Below are 22,933 nucleotides of genomic sequence, written 5' to 3'. Positions count from 1 at the left end.
GAAAAGTGAAAATCTTGAAGACAGACAGGTTTGAAGTAAATGAAAAGAAAATTTAATGTATGAATGTTTATATTTAATTCTGCAAAGCTACGAATTGAAAATTGAGTTCATTTTATCTGTAATTAAGGGAAGAACATTTATTAACATTGTAAAATTTATTTCCATTATTAGTTACCATTTGTATAATTAATTTAAATAAACATAACAATTCAAATTGACACGGCATATTGAATTGGAAGTAAGTACGGGCCTTGTAGGCTCATGTTATGGATTAGAAGGGGGGAAAAGTGGTCATGCATTAGAGGGTTAATACACTCGATAACTATTATTTGTGCTTTCTGAGAATAGAAACCACAAACGAAATCGTTGCCAAGCGTGTATATTATGGGACTAATTGTTACTGAAATTTGAAATCGTAGAATTTTGACGTTTAAGCGAAATTTGTCACCGATTTATTGCGGCGTGAAATCCGTCCAACATGAAATCTATACAGAGTGATTCAAAAGTCCTGCGACATAGACAAACTCCATTTTTAGTGCATATAGGGAAAAATGGAAAGAGGGGGAAAGTTGTTAGAAATATGTATTCAGTCTAGTGTGGTTAAATTTTTAATGTAGAATACATCGTTCAGACTGCAAACTAATACGAAATACCCTGAGAGTTCCAATGCTGTCAAATTAGTGTCTTTTCCTCTAGTTGATTTGGATTTTAGGCATATAATATGTGTCAGAGAAAAATGATTGCCATGCAGATTTTAGCGGTTATTTAATTTCTTTACATTGATTGCAGAACAATTCAGGGGAATTTCATTCTTGTCTGGCGGTTTTCACTGAACGTGTATTGGCAACACTGCTAATTATCGCCATCATTTCGTAATTTGCTCGATACACTACGTATCTAGACTCCGGTAGAATCAGCGGAAAAGCCATTAATTTTGCGGCATTGGGATTGATGTGTATGTTGTAATAGTCTATAGATTAAATGGTGTATTCTACGCTGAAAAATTCAAGAACATTGGATTTAAAACTATATGTTTCCAAGAACTTTCCCTTTTTTCCATTTTTCGCTATCTGCACTAATAACGGAGTTTCTCTATGACGCGGAACTTTTGAGTCACTCTGTATAACTTGGCGTCTACTATTTTATCCCTGAAATGTAAATGAGACAAGATCTGTCCTGAGACCCCATCATGTGTCGCGATTTTATCACCAATAGGTATGGAGGTGGAATATATGTTTTAGTGTTCAATGAACTTTCGTGTAGGTAGATTCGTGTAATATTAATCATCATGAAACAAAGTCTTTTTGTGATAATTCATTCTTTCCCCAAAGACACAGTTCACATTTCAGGTCTCTCCTCCTCATCTACAGCTTGATACAGATATCAGTATAAAAACTCGTTTGAGTGCTGCTCTAAAACCATGTTAAACAAAATGTTGAAGGGATAATACAAAATAACATTCCATTACCGAAATATTCGTCGTCTTCTGGAAAATGTTCTCGAATATTTTTCAATCTTTGCTGCTTACGCTCTCTAATAACCCGAAAGAAAAATAAAAAGTTTAAATTGAGGAGCGTTTTTGCAAAACTTGCTAACTGAAAAAAAAATACAGGAGACGCAAAAAACTGAATGGAGACATATAGGTTATAGGTGCAACCATCATACTTTGACACACTATAATGAATAGAAATAATGCAATTTTACTAAGATAACTTCGACATCGTGTAGAGGCCTGCTTTATGTTAACGAATCCACCAAAATCTCAATTTTACAAATTTTGTAGTTAGCAAGTTTTGCAAACACGGTCCTCAATTGTTAATGCATTTTCTATTTGTTTTTATAATACAACATATTTTTGGCTGTAAATTTTCAAAGGTAAATTATTGTCAGTATAACAAGAAATAAAGAAAGAACATTTAAATTAATCTGAATTTCAGTGGTTTCCCATGTCCTGCTTCTCCGAATGTTTGTATGTTCATACAATGTTTTTGATACTTCAGGGTATGAAATAACTGCATACCTATACCATGTTAAAATATTTGATAGCCTACAACCATATTTATTTCAGTTAATGTTAAAATATAAGAAAATTTATGTATTTTTACTCAATGAGATGAGGTACTGCAGTTGTTGTTCCTAAGGTAATTAAAGTTAAATGCCTTCGAAACTTCTTAAATGTAATTTCTGACGTGAGATCAATTAAAAGTTCTTACCTTCTTAGTAAATCCGTCTATAATTTCAAGGCTCTTCTTTTGAAGCTTGCTCCACTTGGTAAAATTGAAAATAAAGTCGAAAGCTAGAAGCGGTTTTGCCAATCGTTCTGATAAGATCGCTTTCATTCTGCAAAATTTCAATTACCATTAAAATCAAACTGCAATATTTGTTTATAATTCAAACATTCAATTGAGAAATGAATAACGGCAAAGTATGTGGTAGGGAAATTGCGAATAAAGGAGAAAATTGTAAGAAAATGTTTATGTCGGATGTAAGTGGTTTCTAACATGCAGTTCTGAGAATTCCATGTACACTTGTACTTTTTTTTTTAGAAATAAGTTAAAATATTAGTCTCAATAAACTAAGCTATTGAAAAAATAAACTATCCTTAATAAAAATTTGTTTGTAAAGTTCATTATAAGCTGCAAATATACGACGTATAAGTTCGAAGACGAGACCTGGCATGTGAATTGGGCGAGAAGGCAAAGAATGAGCTGACAGAAAGGGAGTTTGTTTAATTTTTGATTAACATTATAAGAATCTACAGACATAAAAGTTCATCTCACACTAAAATGCAAATACTCTCAAAGGGGCTGATAAAGGGACTGAAGACTTGAGAGAAGCTTTTTACAGAGGCGAGGTGACACTACTTGACTTCAGTAAAGCATTCGTCTGAATTGATTTTGACCTACTACTTGCAAGACTAAGAACGTTATATTTATCTGACAACTACATTAATTGGATGGAATCTTATCTTCATGATCGTTAACAATACAAAATCGGTTTTCCCCTTGGCGATACACGAAAGTAAGAGTACGTCAAGGTACTGTGTGTGGACCACTGCTTTTCTCCTTTTATTTTAATGACATGACTACAAACCTACACTACTGCAAATATCACATTTACGTAGATACCTTACAACTTTATATACACTCCCGACCAGACGAAATTGATGCAACTATTGACAAACTTAATCCTGACTTGAATCATGTTTCTACATGGGCGAATAAGTTCGGACTTAGGTTAAATGCTAGTAAGTCACACGCTGTAATAATTGGACATAAAGGCTACTGAACATAATGGACAACAGACATATCCCAATCATTACAGTAAATAGTGCCACTATTCCATACCATTTTGTCGTCAGAAACCTCGGCATTTACTTAGAAGAAAATTTAAATTAGGAATGTCAAAGAAAGGAAATATCCAACTGTGAATGCTATACGGATTCAAAAAAATCTTTTCCGCCAAAATTAAAAGAGACCTTAGTCCAAACTCTCGTATTACCATTGTTTGATATTGCAACGTAATACTGACAGATTTGACAACTGAACTTTCGAACAAGCTGCAGTTTGTGCACAGTATGTGTGTAAGATTCATCAGCAATGCTCGCAAATTTGACCATATTACACCCTCGTTCAAATATGTATCCTGTCTGTGACTCAATAACAGTAGAACACTTCATTCGCTGTCTCTTTTGTTTCGAGTTCTCCACACTTCTACTCCAAATTATCTGCGTTCCCGGTTTCAATACTTATCCTCCAATCACAATCTAAACACCAAGTCACAGGAGAGCCAAATTCTAGGAATTCCTCCCAATAGAACATCCTACTATTCATCCTCTTTTACTGTCTCGGTCACCTATGAATGAAATTCTCTACCTCAGAAGATAACGGGCTGTCAGACAATAACGTACAACTTACAAGCAAAGGCTAAACAATTTCTTACGGACGCAGTCAAATTCAAGTTATAACTATAATTAAGTTCGAGCTTAATAATTTAATTATATTTGAGTATGAATGTTATTATTATTATTATTATTATTATTATTAATATTAATATTATTATTATTATTTTATTGATGTGTTGTAATGATAAAAAGAATGGTTATTGTAGCTATTATTTAAATATGTATTGTATCGTATGATGTATTATATTAATCATGTATTGTTTATAGCACTGTAGTAATTTTGTATCATTGCGGTGGGCCTTAAATCTGCCAGTTAAAATAAAATGTTAAAATAATAATAATAATAATAATAATAATAATAATAATAATAATAATAATAATAATAAAATTTATTTTTTCTTTTTCCAACTAGTTAATAATGTCAAAATAAGTGATTGCACAAATTTTGGACCAATCGAACGTAATTACGAGGGCCGTTAAAAGTAAGTTTCCTTGGGGTAGTTTACAGAAAGACAACATACTTTAATTGGAAAAAGTTATTGAGACAGATATAGCAATTAAGACAATTAAATCATACCGTGGGATCTACAGAGAGGTGCAGATAGCTGTCACCATTAGTTTCAAATTCAGACTGCAGACTTCAACGTCACAGGGATATTTGTATCCCACAGTATGACAAATATCTCAATTCGTGTTAACAATATTTTCAAAAATATTTAAAACATTTATTGCTGTATCTGTTCCAATAAATATTTCCATGGAGTTGTAAATGGCCCCAAGGAAACTTTTTTTTACAACCTTCGTATTTGCGGTCGAATGATCGAAATTTGTATAAGTACTTGTTTTGACATCATTAACACGATGTATGGAAAAAATAACTTTTATCTGCCACATGATAATGTTTGCTTGTAAGACCTATCTTTCCGCTCCATATCCATAGATGATATAGCTACGGCACATGGTAACGTCACAGGACTGGTATTGCCTCCTCTACTGTACTTAGCTTAAATTGATATAAGTTATATTTATTTCATGAAACAAACTGAACACGATTACTACCCCGTTATTCAAGTTCTTCTACAATCAAGCAGTTATATATAGCGCACTGCTCCTAGGTCAGTGTGTCTAAAAGCTGTAGGTCTAAAACAAAAAGTCTATAAACCAAAGTGTATAATAGTATAATTGACCTTAAAGATGCTGATAGCAGAATTATGGTTAGGGGAGCGTCAGACAGCCCTGAAGAAAGTTTAGTAGAAATGAGGAGCATGGAGGGGACGAACGTAAATGGAATGTGTTTACAATGTAATTTTGCAAATCTGTAAGGACAGTAAATTAAAATATTATCTTCTCAACACGACGCTCAAAAATGAATGTAATATATAAGATGTTTCTGTATACTTACTCGTTCACAGCTGTAACATAATCTGAATTTTCGTATTTTTGGGCATTTACACACGCTCCCATTGCGGATTCTGTGAATTATGAAATCACAATATTAGTATACGTACACCAGTTATTCATAGATTTCAAGAAGGTGTTTGACTCGGTTAAAATGGAAGTTTTATATAATATTCTTATTGAATTTGGTAACCCCAAGAAACTACTTGGATTAATTTAAATGTGTCCCAGTGAAACTTACAGAAGAGTCCATATAGGCTAGGTACTGTCTGATGATTTCAAATTCACTGCAGGCTAAAGCAAGGAGATGTACTCTCACATTTACTTCTTATATTTGCTCTACAATATGTCATTAGGAAAGTTCAGGAAAACATGGAGAATATCTCCAAACTATTAGGGAAAACACGGGAATTTTACTTGAAGCAAGTAAAGCAAGTAGGTTTGGAAGTAAACCCCGAAAAAACAAAATTTATGATTATATATCCTGACAAGAACATAGTAGGAAACATAAATATAAAAATTGGAAATTTAGTCTCTAAAAAGCTGGAAAAATTCAAATACCTTGGAGGAAAAGTAACAAATATAAATAATAGTATACTTACTTAATTACTGGCTTTTAAGGAACCCGGAGGTTCATTGCCGCCCTCACATAAGCCCGCTTTTGGTCCCTATCCTGTGCATGATTAATCCAGTCTCTATCATCATATCCCACCTCCCCCAAATCCATTTTAATATTTTCCAATCTACGTCTCGGCCTCCATAAAGGTCTTCTTCATTACAGCCTCCCAACTAACACTCTATATGCATTTCTGGATTCGCTCGTACGTGCTACATGCTCTGTCCATCTCAAACGTCTGGATTTAATGTTAATAATTATGTCAGGAGAAGAATACAATGCGTGCAGTTCTGTGTTGTGTAACGTTCTCCATTCTCCTGTAACTTCATCCCTCTTAGTCCCAAATATTTTTCTACGCACGTTGTTCTCAAACACCCTTAACCTAAATTCCTCTCTCAAAGTGAGGGTTCAAGTATCACAACCATAAAGAACAACCGGTAATATAACTGTTTTATAAATTCTAACTTTCAGATTTTTTGACAGCAGACTGGATGATAAAAGCTTCTCAACCGAATAATAACACGCATTTCCCATATTTATTCTGTGTTTAATTTCTTCCCGAGTATCATTTATATTTGTTACTGTTGCTCCCAGGTATTTGAATTTTTCCACCTCTTCAAAGGATAAATTTCCAATTATTATATTTCCATTTCGTACAATATTCTCGTCACGAGACATAGTCATATACTTTGTCGTTTCGGGATTTATTTCCAAACCTATCGCTTTACTTGCTTCAGGTAAAATTTTTGCGTTTATCTTCATCGTTTGTGGATTTTCTCCTAACATATTCACGTCATCACCATAGACAAGCAGCTGATGTAACCTGTTCAATTCCAAGCCCTCTCTGTTATCCTGGACTTTCCTAATTTCCTAATTGGAAATGTATCTGACAGAATCTGACCTATACTGACTCTGATGTACATTTCACTGAGACACATTTTAATTAATCGAAATAGTTTCTTGGGAATACCAAATTCAATAAGGATATCATTAAATATTCTCTCTTAACCGAGTCATATGCCTTTTTGAAATCTATGAATAACTGATGCACTGTACCCTTATAATCCCATTTTTCTCCATTATCTGTCGATTACAAAATATCTTATCATTAGTTCATCTATTACGCCTAAACCCACACTGATGATCCCCAATAATTTCATCTACATATGGAGTTAATCTTTTTAAAAGAATATGGGACAAAATTTTGTACGACGACAATTAAAGTGATATTCCTCGAAAGTTAATAGAGTTAGTCTTGTCTCCCTATTTAATTTATAGGTACGATTAAGGGCTCCTTCCATTGTTCTGGTACAATTTCCTTTTCCCAAATAGCAAGTACAAGCTTATAAATTTCGTTAGACAATGCGCTTCCACCCTCTTGTTTTAATTCTGCTGGAATTTGATCGGTACATGGAGACTTATAATTTGTCAGATTTTCTATCGAAATTTCGACTTCAGGAAGTGTGGGTTCGGGTATAAATGGCTCAGCAGTTTGTATTTCAATATCCTCCTGATCATTTCTACTTGGTCTATGTATATTTAGTAGTTGCTAAAAATAATTTTTCCATCTATTCAGGATTGAAGGAGAGTCTGCAAGCAAGTCACCACTCTCATCCTTGATCAGTTTACCCTTGCGTGATATTCATTCTTAAATTCCTTTACACCCTTATATGAATCTCTTATGTTTTTATTTTTACTATTTGTTTTTACCTCATTGAGTTTTTATAAATGATAGAGGAAATTAAACGCAGAGTAATTAATATGTCAAAAGCGCTGTTATTATTCGGTTGAGAAGATCAGGAACAGAGGTTAAGGGTGTTCGAGAATAAGGTGCTTAGGAAAATATTTGGGGCAAAGAGGGATGTAGTTGCAGGAGAATGGAAAAAGTTACCCTACGCAGAAACGCACGGATTGTATTCATAACCTAACATGATGAGGAATATTAAATCCAGATATTTGAGTTGGACAGGGCATGTAGCACGTATGGGTCAAAATATAAATGCATATGGATCGTTACTTTGAAGATCTGAGGGGGAAAAGACAAAGGCGAAGATGGGAGGATAATAATAAAATCGATATGATGGTAGGGACTGGATTAAGCTTGTCAGGATAGGGATAGATGGCGGCAATGAAAATCTGGGTTTCTTAAAAACCATTTGTAAATAAATAAGACGTTATAGGAAACGAGTTGTCATTAACTTACATAGATCGTGTCCAACTGACGGGCGAAATAGATATTCTTCTGAAGAAGATACGAGGGAGAAAGGTGATACAGGAATCGGTAATAGAAAAAAAGACTGAAGAGGGAAGAGGATGATTTGAAAAAAAATTCAAGAAATAGCCGCTAAATAAGAATCCACACATAGTAATGAGTAATGGATTCATTAAAAGTCTGTATAAAGACAACCGAAAAAAATAGAAGTAGGTTACGGAGAAAGTATGAGTATTAAAAATATTTAATATCAAAGGAAAAATGTCGTAGAAGGTAGCGCAAGGAAATAAAATAAAAAACAACACAGAAAGTAGAAGAAACTAAACTAAATAACGTACTAGAAAGAGAAACTGATAAAGCGAAGAAAAATTGGATGAAAGAGATATGTGGAGAAATAAAGCATCTAGAAGAAAAGGAATACATGACTCAATGTACAGCGAAGTACAAAGTTTTTACTTCACAAATAAGAAATAGAATTCCATTTGGTTGACAGAAGACGAAATTGGTATTTAAATAATAGACAAACAAGAAATAGTGAACAAATGGACGAAATATGTAGAAGAGCTATATGAGACAGGAAATCGTTCAGATGATTTAACTATAGAAGATGAAGCAGATGCATCAAAAGAAGAAAAAGAATTTTTTATTCTTTGTAAGAAGTTGAGCTAGCCCTTAGAAATGTGTAGAATGGGAGAGCAACAGGAGTTGACGGAATCGCCATCGAATTATTGAAATGTTTGAGTGAAGACAAGAAGGAAATTTTATTATTATCCAACAAAATATATTAGAAAGACGGATGGGAAACAAATTTCACAGAGACTGTGTTGTTTCCAATACGGAGTAAAAATAATACCAACAAATGTAATGCGTTTAGGACTATTAGCCTGATATCCCACTCGGCGAAGATTCTCCTGCGAATACTGAATCGGCGTTTATATTCTAATGTGGAAAAACAGTTGGAAGAAGAGCAGTTTGGCTTCAGGAAGGGAAACGATACGACAGATGCAATAATTGAACTGCTGCGAACAATCGGCGAAAGATAAATAGAGAAGAATAAAGAAACGTATGTAGTAATTGTCGACTTTGAAAAGGCTTCTTACAGAGTGCATTGGAATAAACTGACAAGTTCTAACGTAATAAGTTATGTTAAATAATATATAGTAAACAATACCCTATTATTTAATTAAAACAATACAAAGTTCATACAAAAATACAAAAATAATAATATATATTCCGAATGCAACTAATGAAAAAGGTAAAATTAATCAAGGAATGAAACAAGGCTGCCCTTTATCACCGGAACTTTTTAACATATATATTGACACAGTTTATGATAATAGCAATGAGATTTTACACGTGGACTTAACATAAATAATATGGTTTTAAATATTATATTATTTGCGGACGATCAGGTGCTCATATTAGAATCGGAAGACGAATTACAAATTGCAGCGCATCGTCTTCAAAAATGCATGATGATCAATAATCTTAAAATTTCCAGCCCTAGATCTAAAAGCATAGATCATTTAAGATGTATAATTATAATTAATAATGAAGCAATAGAACAAGTATCATCCTTTACAGTAGTTACTTAGGTTGCAATATCTCATACATAAAGGAAGACGATATAGACCACAAACTAAACACATTTCAGAGAAAGTGTGGAACAATTTGCCGCTCACTCAAAACTAAAACTTAGCAAGAATCACAGATGAAATTTTACAAAACTTTAACCGTTCCGCTTTTAACTTATGGGTACGAGAACTGGACTTAAAGCAGAAATGCTGACAGACAACTGGAAAGCAGTGAAATTAAATTTCTCAGAATTGGGAAGTTATTCACTATTAGAACAAGAAAGAAACGAAGATATAAGACAACAATTAAATATTTACAATTTAGTCCAGCGAATGAAAGAATAAAAACAGAATTGGTACGAACACTTTCAAAGAATGGAAGAATATAGATTACCAACAATACTCCTTTTAACTATCTATCTGCCGAAATGACGAAGGAGTATTGTGAAGACCTAAAACTCAATTGATAAACGACATAACCCTCTAAAGTCGGAACAGACTTTATTGCCTAAATCCTGATCCTGAAAAACAAAAAGAGGGTCCTGAAGGAAATTAGTGTGGATTGGAAAGAGAGGAAATTTTTCAGTAATCCGTATGTAAAACATCATGTCAGATAGAGGATAGAAGAAGAAGTGTCAGAAGGAAGTGAAGTAGTGTGAGGAAGAGGTAACCCTTTATTAGGCCTTCCTACCCGGTTAAATATCTGCTTGGAGGATTTAGTGAAGAACTGTTTTCAGAATATAGGATGGGTGAGAGTAGGAGGAAGGTGAATAAAGTACTTACGATTTCCTGAATTTATGTTAACAGAAGAGGGGATGAAACTAAATGATATGATACTAAAAATAAAAGAGTGCTGTTAGCAGTATGGGAAGAAAATAAAACGCAAAAAAATAAATCTACCGTGGTAATCAGAAGAAAAATGAAGGTAAACGTGGGAACTCAAAACAGCCAGTAGAACAAGTGGACATCTTGAAATGCTTGGGGTATACTATAAGCAGTGACATAAGTTGCTGCCAAGAAGGCAAAAGGAAGAAAGCAATGGCAAAGATTTTAATAGCAAAAGGAGCACTTTTTAATAGGAAAAGGAGCACTGGAAAAGAACCAAGGAAGAGACTAGTGAAATTCTCCGTGTAGAGTGTGGCATTGCATGGGGCAGAAACCTGGACATTACGAAGAAGTAGTAGTAATATTTTTGTTTGCGTTGGACTTCTGGTTGAGTTGGAATTTTTTGGGTTGATTTGGAATATTTAGGATTGAGTTGTAATATTTTGGTTTGAGTGGAATATTATGGGTTGAGTTGGAATATTCTCGGTTAATGTAAAATATTTTTGGTTGAGTTGGAATATTTTGGGTCGAGTTGGAATATTTTGTGTTGAGGTGGAATATTTTGGGTTGAGTTGAAAAATGGTGGGTTGAGTTAGAATATTGTGCGTTAAGCCGGAACATTGTGGTTTGGTTTAGAATATTTTGGGTTGAGTTCAAATATTGTAGATTGAGTTGGAATATTGTGAGTTGAGTTGAAAAAATTTGAGTTGTGCCGGAGAATTGTGGTTTGGGTTTAAATATTTTGGATTGAGTTGAAATATTGTGGGTTGAGTTGGAATATTGTGAGTTGAGCCGTAAGATTGTGCTTAGGGTTGGAATATTTTGAGCTCGGTCGGAATATTTTGATCTGAAACGGAATATTTTGGGCTGGGTTGGAATATTTTGTGCCAGGTCGGAATATTTTGATCTGAAACGGAATATTTTGGGCTGGGTTGGAATATTTTGTGCCAGGTCGGAATATTTTGGGTTGCGTCGAATTATACTGATGGGATTGAATTCACTGTTTGGAGTTGAGTTTGTCTTGGGTTGAATTCTATTGCCTTAGGTCGTCTTGGGTTGGTTTATATTGAACTATATTGTTGTTTGCTTTGTTTAGTCATCTATCCGACGACAGGTTGGGACCTCGTAAGTTGTACGAATAGAGCTTCACTCGTGTGGTAACTAGGTCAGGATATAATGGGTTTAGGGTGGCTATGAGCTATATTGAATAATATTAACCATAGGTCTAATATAATAATCCATGGCGCTACAGCCCGTGATGGGCCTAGACCGACCAGCCGGCTGCTGGGTTAACGCCCGCATGCCGAAGCAGAGGTGGACGATCATCCAACCAGAATGGAGGTATCGTGAGGTTAGCACGATAATCCCCCCAGCCGTTATAGCTGGTATTCGCAACCGGATTTCTATACCTATCGTAGCTCCCCAAGTGCATCACGATGCTGGGTGGGCATCGGTCTCATACAGTGGCCGAAATTTCATCAGAAAATTTCTTCCCCCAGCGTGCAATTTTTAACGCGAATCCTAGGCGGGATTCCTTAGACAGCGACGCCAAGGCGCTGGACCTAATATAATATTTATTATTTAAATTATTTGTACTTTTTATGTAGTTTTGGCTGTTAATAGTTACATATGATTAATTGATATGAGTTATTACATTCAATTCAATAAAAGTGAGTTTATTTGGATTACATACTTTGGGATGGGCCTATATTCATGTCGCTTCGTTTCTGTACGATCATTTTTGGCTCAGATTATATTGTGTTGGCTTTGATTATTTTATACTCGGTTAGATAATGGTGGATCATTTTGGAATTAGGAGATGAATATATCTACATATATATTAGTCAAAGTACCAGTATTCGCTTTTATACCATCCATATTACCAAACATTTTCAATTTAGGTCAAGGACGTCTGATAATTTTGAAGACTTTACTTAATTTATGACCTTCTAAAAACGCAAACATTTGATTTTAATGTTCCTATCGCAAGAATAGAAATATCTTCAAGCTGAATTATCCGTAGAGGAATCTGCTTGAAGCAGATTACTTAGGCGAGGAAAAGGAATAATTTGTCTGCCTTTTTGTTATTCAGGATTATTTTGGGTGACACTAATCAATGACGTTGGTGTCCCAGCATTACTTTATCTCCTAATAAAAATCATATAAAAATCGTTACTTCCTTAAAAATCCCATCGTCTTCATCCGGATTTGAAGTCGTGAATCTCGGATCTTTAACAAACTCCGAATAGGACTCATAACTCCCTCAACCGCATTGTACCTTAATAACATTGTATTTGCTTTATTCAATTATTATTCTTATGTCGTTATACTTACCGCAGATTATATCTAGTGCACAGGCAGAGATGTAGGGGTAGATGTCAAATACCTCTCCTCCAACTTCTTTCTTTAATTTATTTACTAGAATATCACAATTTTTTGCGAATATAGGGACAAAGTTTTCCAGTATCTTGAAGTGGAAAGAGGGTGTGATTAACTTTCTGTGTGAGTGCCATTTTGTCCCTGCGAATGTCATAATGCACATTTGTTATTAATACATTTGGGATTATATTCTTCACAAACAAGTAATGCCTGCAAGTGAAACTTATGTTAATGCACATTATAATGAATTATGAAAATTTCTTTATTGACAAGTTTACAAGCTGCTTTAATAGTAAAGCTATGGATGGATGAAAATAACTAAATAATCATTAAAAATGGAAATTTGTTTTTAACTCTAAAACAAGTGTTCAGTGTTCTAAATCTTTCGTGATTTTGCCACTATGATGATTTTAAGCCCTTCAGAACCAATTTAAAGGGACCAGCGCGTGAGAGGAGCTGCAGCCCTTTAACTTAACACTCAGAATGAAGAACAAATCCTGTCAGAATGACAGCTAACTAATTTAACTTTTCCTTCGTTTCATAATTATTTCGCGCTGTTATGTAGGAGAAAAATGTGTGTGGTAGACCTATATACGAAGATAGCATAACGATGTAATATCATATACATGCTGTACTTTGACACTCGTTTTCTCGATTTTCCAATTTTCAACATTTTGTAACATTAAAAATTATCTAATGAACGCAATTTATTTCCAGTCTCAGTGAAATTTTGCTCAGATGTACACAAATGCATGTGAAGTAAATTGACACATGAGTTTTCTTTTGGTATTGAAAGTATTCTAATCACCATGTGTTGGGTATGCGATAAGTTAAAAAAAAAATTGAAACTTTAACAACTAGATGATAAAATATTTTTTCTAAAAAAAATATTTGGAAAAAAACATTAAAAACATGTGTCATATTTTACATACGTCTATCAGGAATAAATTAAAAATAAATTTAAAGAAAAATTATGTGAATTTTGAAAATTGGGACAAATATAATTCAGTATTAGAAAAATAATTACTGTATAAGTCAATTTATTGGAATATCAAAGTAAATATATTGTGCATTGAATGTCTACATTCTAAGATATATGTGCTAAAAGTTTAAGATCAATTGGTCTCAAAATGTACAAGTAGAAATTTCACAGATCCATAGCCTTAAAATATATTTCCTTGTAGTATCTTTCCAAGGGCTCGGAACATCATGCCCTCATAATGTAAGGGATGTACACAGTCCTCTCTCCTCCAGGTAACAACAGTCTTTCCAGAATGAACTGTTACTCTTGGTGGATGGCCGCCAATTTACTTAGTGGGGCTCAGTTTACTTATTGTTGACATGAAATTAGGATACTTTACCACGACACTCCTGTTTGAGAGAAAACCATAATTTGGCACTTACTTCTTTTTCTCTCTCTAAAAACGACTGGAGGGGAACATCCCTGTGTACTGCGACCTACGGTCTATTGTGCGCCCCTGGGTTGAGTTGCAAGCCTACCGACCGTACCTAAGCAGAACCGACCTAACTTCTATCACCCTGACGACCAGTTCCGTCATCCTTCCAAATCCGTGTACCATTCCTCGCTAACAGTCACCCCACACATTCCCCCTCAAACTGTCTGCGGTGTAGGTCCCCTCTCCTATCTCCTCCACGGTCTGAGGTATAAGCCCCCTTTCCCATAGGGAGGGGAATGGGTTCCGCTGCAGTGAGCTCTATACTAAACAGGAGAAACAACTCAATGCTTTAAAAGCGTCACGAGAGTGCTGAGCGCCTGAGCGTATTGCAAACTCTTTCTAACATAGTGTTGTCCTTGTATCTCGTGCAGTGAATGCTATTGTACACAATAACAACATTTTTATTACTTACTAGCCGTATCCGTGCGCTCCGCTGCACCCGTTAGAAATAAATATAAAATAATTACATAATCAAAATAGGACATTTTATCCAGGGAACATTCGTGTTTGATAGAAGGATAAATCATTTAATATGTTACTTAATTTAAATTGTATTTAAAATATTAAAATGGGATCATTTTGATCCAGAGACCACTCATTTGGTGCAGTGACAATTCCTTTAACATGTTTCTTAATTCTTATTACCAATTATTTTTGGAAAAGCGAAAATTAACAGAAACATTTTGGCTACAGATTTATTATTATGTTTATATTATATTATATTATATTATATTATGAAAAAGTGTGTTGATAACAACAGTCTTTCCAGAATGAACTGTTACTCTTGGTGGATGGCCGCCAATTTACTTAGTGGGGCTCAGTTTACTTATTGTTGACATGAAATTAGGATACTTTACCACGACACTCCTGTTTGAGAGAAAACCATAATTTGGCACTAACTTCTTTTTCTCTCTCTATAACGACTGGATGGGAACATCCCTGTGTACTGCGACCTACGGTCTATTGTGCGCCCCTGGGTTGAGTTGCAAGCCTACCGACCGTACCTAAGCAGAACCGACCTAACTTCTATCACCCTGACGACCAGTTCCGTCATCCTTCCAAATCCGTGTACCATTCCTCGCTAACAGTCACCCCACACATTCCCCCTCAAACTGTCTGCGGTGTAGGTCCCTTCTCCTATCTCCTCCACGGTCTGAGGTATAAGCCCCCTTTCCCATAGGGAGGGGAATGGGTTCCGCTGCAGTGAGCTCTATACTAAACAGGAGAAACAACTCAATGCTTTAAAAGCGTCACGAGAGTGCTGAGCGCCTGAGCGTATTGCAAACTCTTTCTAACATAGTGTTGTCCTTGTATCTCGTGCAGTGAATGCTATTGTACACAATAACAACATTTTTATTACTTACTAGCCGTATCCGTGCGCTCCGCTGCACCCGTTAGAAATAAATATAAAATAATTACATAATCAAAATAGGACATTTTATCCAGGGAACATTCGTGTTTGATAGAAGGATAAATCATTTAATATGTTACTTAATTTAAATTGTATTTAAAATATTAAAATGGGATCATTTTGATCCAGAGACCACTCATTTGGTGAAGTGACAATTCCTTTAACATGTTTCTTAATTCTTATTACCAATTATTTTTGGAAAAGCGAAAATTAACAGAAACATTTTGGCTACAGATTTATTATTATGTTTATATTATATTATGAAAAAGTGTGTTGATAACGGATGTACTCGAATTAGAAAGTTTTTAATTTGTTGTGGGAGCTCTTGAATCTCAGGAGGAACAACTTTTACAACAGCGCAACATAATCTGCTTGGCTCATTACCCAATTCTTTTGCATTGCATTTATTGCATATGTATTTTATATATTTTAACACGATTCAATTGAGCATAGTTAAAATTTGAATTATAAAATAATGCATTGCTAAGCTAACGTACTATTACTATATACTAAATCAATACACTCTCGTTGTTCGTTAATTGTCTGAGATAAAAATGAATATGTTCATAAACATTATTATAAGAAATGCAGGAAATGAATATACAGAATAACCTGTCAAGTTTTCTGTGCATAAGAAGCTATTTTAATCTTAACTGTCCTCGATTCACTCACAAGTTACTGTAATAACATTATAGCATTATGTCCAACTAGAGAAACTACACTTTCCAATGATGAAATAATAATTATTTATACAAATCGGTTAATTTAGCTTCATACAAACACAGAAACATTGTCTGTAGGCTATGTTTCATAGCTTTCGATTGTTGTGTCCAAGGCCCCTTATAGACGAAGTCATTTGTTTTTTATTTCAATATACCGCCTTAGATGGCAGTCATTTTAATTTTAAAACTCATTTATCTCATTAAATATCAGTCCTATCAAAATTTTTCGGAGAATAAAACTTATCATAAATAATTTTCGAAGAAACTTTTGTTATGTACCATATTTCACAAAAATCAATAATAAGCGAGATATTACGATTTATTTAATTCAGGCCCCATTATAACCCTCCTTTTAAATAATGTATTTTGAATGCCATATAGCCTATAATCTAAGTTACAACGAACTTAATTTATATTCCAATTTTCATCGAAATCGGTTCAGCCATTATCGCGTGAAAAGGTAACAAACATACAGACAGACATACAAACAAAAATTTCAAAAAAGCGATTTTCGGTTTCAGGGTGGTTAATTATATATGTTAGGACCAATTATTTTTGGAAAATCGAAAATTACCAGAAAAATTTCGGCTACAGATTTATTATTAGTATAGATTGCGCATTAACCCCGCGACAGACGATTGAAACATGCTAGTTAGAAAGAAAGTGCAATACCATCGCCAACAGGGCGTCTACAGTCACGCTTTCAGACAGGAAAGAGCATTACATTATACGGAGAAATACCAAATTTGGTATAAACAAAGCTTCTAAGTTGGGAGATATTGCCGCAACAATGCAGCCACCTGCAGATTCAAGGACCCAAAATATTTCAAATAGGATCATTACTCCCGGTTACTCTACCTTTTAATTACTAGTCGATATAAAGAAGCCTTTGTGTAACAGTTTAGCCTAATTCTTGACTCACGCATGCACTTGCCGCAGTGACACCTTCAGGAGTCCTGGTGCCTCTTTAAGGACATGTACAGTTTGTCACCAGAATTATTGTCCTTAAAAGGATTTGGGCGATCGTTTTCTTGAGGAAATTCCTTCACACTGGTGTGAATATATTCTTTACACCTTGAAAAGCCCTTACAGGCCCATTCGAAAATACACGCAGAAAGATATTAATGACATAGAAATACATGTTTCAAAATTCCTTGTTTATAATTTAAAAAAATTTGCCCGGAGATTATAATGATCAGAAAATAAATTTGAATGCTTTAATTAAAATTTTTCACTGATCCACAACTTCAAAGACCTTGATGTTTAAATTTATGTATGCCCAATTGCATTGATAACTCACCTAACGAGACTGCTTTCCTCTTTACTGGTAAGAACAGGAGCTGGACCACGAGATGTTTTCGTAAACATTTGTTACATGGAAATTGCAAAGTATCTCTAGGTACATCAAATATTTTGGCTGCAGCTTTAAATGACATTCCATGCTTTATAGCTCGCAGTCCTTCTTTTTTAAAGATTATCACTGTACCTACGCTTTTTTATGTGGTGCCATGTTGCCCACTGTGAGCTTTTATTTTCAGGTTAGAAACTAGCAGTAGGGCTAGTACTCAATCTGTGATAGGAAAAATATAGGCAAACATAGGCCTAACACTAGTTGTTGGCACGACGTTTTCCAGTTATTGGCACCGGTGCCAATTGAGACGTTTAGATGCAAAATCAGACACATCACTAAAGAAAAATTTTTCAGTATATAGGCAAAACGTTTGCAAAGAACCAAGGATTTGCAACCAATACTATTCTTATATCATACAAATCCATGTGATGTATCTGGCTTTGGAGCACACAGTGCTATAGCAGTTGTAGAATCATATGAATATATGAAATATAACATTAACTCATTTTCGAAAAAAAAAAAAAAAAAGTGATGTGTCTAATTTTGCAACTACACGCCTCAGTTATTAGATAGAGAATTTAAAAAAATAGATCTCTTATTAGCATCCATAATAAAGCGTGGGTTCGGGTATAAATGGCTTAGCAGTTTGTATCTCAATTTCGTCCCGATCATTTCTATTTGGCCTATGTACATTTAGTAGTTGCGCACAATAGTTTTTCCATCTGTTTAGGATTGATGGAGAGTCTGCAAGCAAGTCACTATTCTAATCCTTGATCACGTTTACCCTTGGCTGATTTCCGTTCTTAAATTCCTTTATACCCTTATACAAATCTCGAATGTTTTTATTCTTACTATTTGTTTCTACCTCATTCAGTTTTTCCTTCAAGTAACCTCTCTTTTTATTCCTAAGTGGACAACTTGCTTCCCGTCTTTCATTGAAATAATTATCTCTCTTCTCCTCAACTGGTTCCTGTAAGAATTTCAATTTTACCTGTTTCCTTCTTTCTACTACCATGCAACAATCTTCATCAAACCACGGTTTCTTTTTCTTAGTTTCATAATAACCTATGCTCTGCTCAGCTGCAATTTTGATACTATCTCTGATATTTACCCACACGCTATTAACATCTAATTCCTTCTCAACTTCGTCGGAACTTTCTAAAGTGGCAAACCTATTTGAAATTTCCATCTGATAATTTTGCTTAGCTTCCTCGTCCTTTAATTTCAAAATATTGAATTTAGTAATATTAACTTGTTGCTCTACTCGCATGGCTACTGATAATCTTTCTCTTAATCCTCCAATCACCAAATAATGGTCAGAATTGCAGTCTGCACTCCTGAAAGTTCGAATATCTACTATACTAGTATGTCTCCGTTTATCTATCAAGATGCGATCTATTTGGTTGTGTGTCAATCCATCTGGAGAAGTCCAAGTATATTTATGTATATCCTTATGGGGGTATGTTGTACTTTTGACAATTAAATTTTTCGATGTGGCAAAGTTGACTAATCTAACTCCATTGTCACTACTAATTGCGTGTAGGCTCTCTTTACCAATAGTTGGTCTAAAAATATGCTCCCGTCCTACTTTAGCATTGAAATCCTCCAATAAAATTTTCATGTGATATCTAGGGAACTGATCAAAAGTATGTTCCAATTGCTCATAGAAGCTATCCTTTATATGGTCGTCTTTCTCTTCTGTAGGGGCATGAGCATTTATAACTACGATAGCGCACCATCTACCTATAAGTACTACACGTCACTGTTCGTTAACAGAAAACCACAATTTAAGTCACACGGAGTTAGTGTGCACTCGAAGTTGGTTGCTTGACGGTTGTCAGCCCACTTTGAGGTCTGTGGATATAGAGGGAAAAATTGGATCGGTGTCGGTTAGAGTACCCGGGTAGCTCAGTGGTAGAGCGTTAGTACGTTAAACCAAAGTTCCCGGGTTCGATACCCGGCTCCGGAACAATTTTTCCCTCGAAATTATTCAAATCAACTTTACAGGGACTTATACCTGAAATCTTGATTTGCATAATACACGTCACTGTTCGTTAACAGAAAACCACAATTTAAGTCACACGTAGTTAATGTGCACTCGAAGTTGGTTGCTTGACGGTTGTCAGCCCACTTTGAAGTCTGTGGATATAGAGGGAAAAATTGGATCGGTGTCGGTAAGAGTTCCCGGGTAGCTCAGTGGTAGAGCGTTGGTACGTTAAACCAAAGGTCCCGGGTTCGATACCCGGCTCCGGAACAATTTTTCCCTCGAAATTATTCAAATCAACTTTACAGGGAGTTATACCTGAAATCTTGATTTGCACCCTTAATCTCTGTTCCTCTCTCAAAGTGAGAGTCCAAGTTTCACAACCATACAGAACAACCGGTAATATAACTGTTTTATAGATTCTAACTTTCCGATTATTTTACAGCTGACTAGATGACGAAAGCTTCTCAATCGAATAATAAGAGACATTTCCTATATTTATTCTGCGTTTAATTTCCTCCCGAGTGTTATTTATATTTGTTACTGTTGTTCCAAGATATTTGAATTTTTGTCCACACCTGTGGAGTAAAAGTTTGCGCTTCTAGCCGTGAAACCAGGTGGCCCGGTTCGATTCCCGGTCGGGGCAAGTTACCTGGTTGAGATTTTTTCCCGGGGTTTCCCTCAATCCATTATGAGCGAATGCTGGGTAACTTTCGGTGTTGGACTCCGGATTCATTTTCCCGCCATGATCACCTTCATCTCATTCAGACGCTAAATAACCTAAGATGTTAATAAAGCGTCGTAAAATAATCTAATAAAATAAAATAAAACTATTTGAATTTTTCCTCCTCTTCAAAGGATAAATCTACAATTTTTATATTTCCAGTTCGTACAATATTCTGGTCGCGAGACATAATCATTCTTCCATGTCACTTGGAAATTAGTGGAATGATATTGTTCCTCCACTCATTTTTTCTATTCCAAGTACACAATGGTACTTAATACTACGTCATTGTGAATCATATCACAATAAACTCACATGTATGTTGAAAGAAGCACAATATTACTACGTATATTCGTACAAGAAACCATACACACATTCCTCAGTGAACCTTGGCAGTCAGTGCCATCTGGCGGGAATTTCATATATTCTCGATTACAGCTTTAACACAGGGATCAAAATGAAGTCTCAAGGCCGGTAAAGGAGGAGGAAAGCGAAGCGAGCATCAAGTCGGCCGTGTTTGTACCATCTAGTCTTTACAAATATTCTGCTAGATGGCAGTAGTGTGTTATGATCAGCTGTTCTCTTGTTACCAGTTGTGCCAAGTATAGAATCTTCATTGAACTCTATGGACGATTACTAGTCAATAAGTTTTTGTTGAATCATGTCCATTTTCATTAAAACAGTTGCATTCCACTTCAGTTATCAATATACATTTAAAGACTCTTATATGTTACTATACATAATCTCATACAGCAGAACCTATAACGTAACCTAAATAATGTAACAAGATAAATTATAGAAACGCTTTAATTAAAGATGATGGAATAAACATGAATCAATTTAAAAGGTTCAATTATTGAAAGTACAATGTTACCAAAACAAGGAAACAAATGCTAGGAAAAAAATGATAAAAGAACAAATGCTAGGTAGGTAATAAAAATTGTAGGATAAGCAGCCATGATTGATTCAAACACGTCGTTCTGTACCATTTTATTTGTCAAAAGAATAAGACATATTAAAAGTGTAATAGTACTCTAATTTTTTATAATTTTTTTAATCGCAGTCAGAATCAATATCATTATTCTTTGTTAGTTTCGTTTCAAAACTAAAATATCTGAAGAATTTTATTTGAGAAACTTTGAAATGTAACATGAAGGAGCCAAGCTGCAAATAAATGTCTGCTCAAACGTGTTCCATACCTGTAGAAGTGAGTAGACCAGTTCCCAGCCAAGGGTGCAGAAACTTGTAGGGTAATGCCTTATCAATCATCTTTGCGTTATTGAGTAGTGCCTGAATTGAAGAAATGAACATGAGAAAGTTCGTATTTCACATTTATTCATTTATTTATTTATTTATTTATTATTTTGCTAATAATTATAATATAAAATATACATAAAAACATAAAACATACAAAACATAATTGATTACTTTCATCATTGTTATTTGCAAAGCACTAACTTCAGGGCGTTTGAGTGTGAAAGTAACAAGGGAAGAAGGCCAAGTTTATTTTGGTGGTTTAAACCGTATTCAGCTTAAAATACGAACGAAAGAACTGATTAATACTGGAAATGTACTCTAGAAAGAGAAATAGATCTACTTAGGTTTCCTAGTGCACCTCTTGCAATTTGTGTAACAATGTCGTGCTTGCCAGAAGTCGTACATAGATTAAGAAGCTGTCAATTGTATAAAGCTAGAGCTATGTGGTTGAGTAGTTTGGCTCAGTCATTGTTTAGTTATTGCTTGATTGTATTTTATTGCAGGCTATTTCAATGACGCAAGTCGAATTTGAAAAGCAAATAAAAATTTTGTTTTCATAATTACAATTATACATGCGGACGACCAGATTCTGATATCCAGTGAGGGAAGTCAGACGGTATGCACCAGTATGGAATAACGCCACTGCTTTCTATAGCCAGAAAACATACCGTCACTGAAAAAAATGTGGTCCATAAAAATTTGTTTGTAGGCTATATTTCTTCACAGCAAAGAGTACTATCCGTTTGTTCCCAAATCTAAACCACAACCTTCGTGATCCTTATTCAACGTGTATTTAGACACGTTTATATGATAAGTCAACCCCTGGAATGCTTAAATTTAGTATTTCAAGTATAGAAGACTTATGATGGCTGTTGTTGCGAATTCAGTGATTGTGTCATTTTTGCTGTTGCACTTTTTAATAATATTATTTAATTAAGGAACAATGAAGCTTTAACAATAATTTAAATGATAACTCTCAATAGACATTGCAAAATAATCTAATAAATGACTGAAGTAACTAGAAATTATTTTATTAAGAATTCTAATGCGTTACGTAAGCTAAAAAGATTCGCTTTACTGATTGCACGAAACAATTTATTGTATGGCCTAGATCTTGTT

At 34.7% G+C, this 22,933-nt stretch overlaps 1 protein-coding gene across 1 annotated transcript in view; it reads right to left on the bottom strand.

Annotated features, from left to right (window-relative positions):
- LOC138698958 (cytochrome P450 4C1-like) overlaps positions 1-22,933 on the bottom strand; it is a 103,624-nt gene that overhangs the window by 34,693 nt on the left and 45,998 nt on the right. The window contains exons 4-8 of the mRNA XM_069825152.1: positions 21,757-21,847; positions 12,864-13,049; positions 5,307-5,376; positions 2,214-2,340; positions 1,469-1,595 (exon numbers count right to left, since the gene is read on the bottom strand). Coding sequence (XP_069681253.1) covers positions 1,469-1,595; positions 2,214-2,340; positions 5,307-5,376; positions 12,864-13,049; positions 21,757-21,847 — 601 coding nt within the window. The remainder of the gene's footprint in view (positions 1-1,468; positions 1,596-2,213; positions 2,341-5,306; positions 5,377-12,863; positions 13,050-21,756; positions 21,848-22,933) is intronic.

The sequence above is a fragment of the Periplaneta americana genome, chromosome 4 (genome assembly GCF_040183065.1).
Source record: "Periplaneta americana isolate PAMFEO1 chromosome 4, P.americana_PAMFEO1_priV1, whole genome shotgun sequence".
Classification (NCBI taxonomy): Eukaryota; Metazoa; Arthropoda; class Insecta; order Blattodea; family Blattidae; genus Periplaneta; species Periplaneta americana.
Note: the sequence above shows the minus strand (reverse complement) of the source record. Positions and strands in the feature narration are given on the sequence as shown.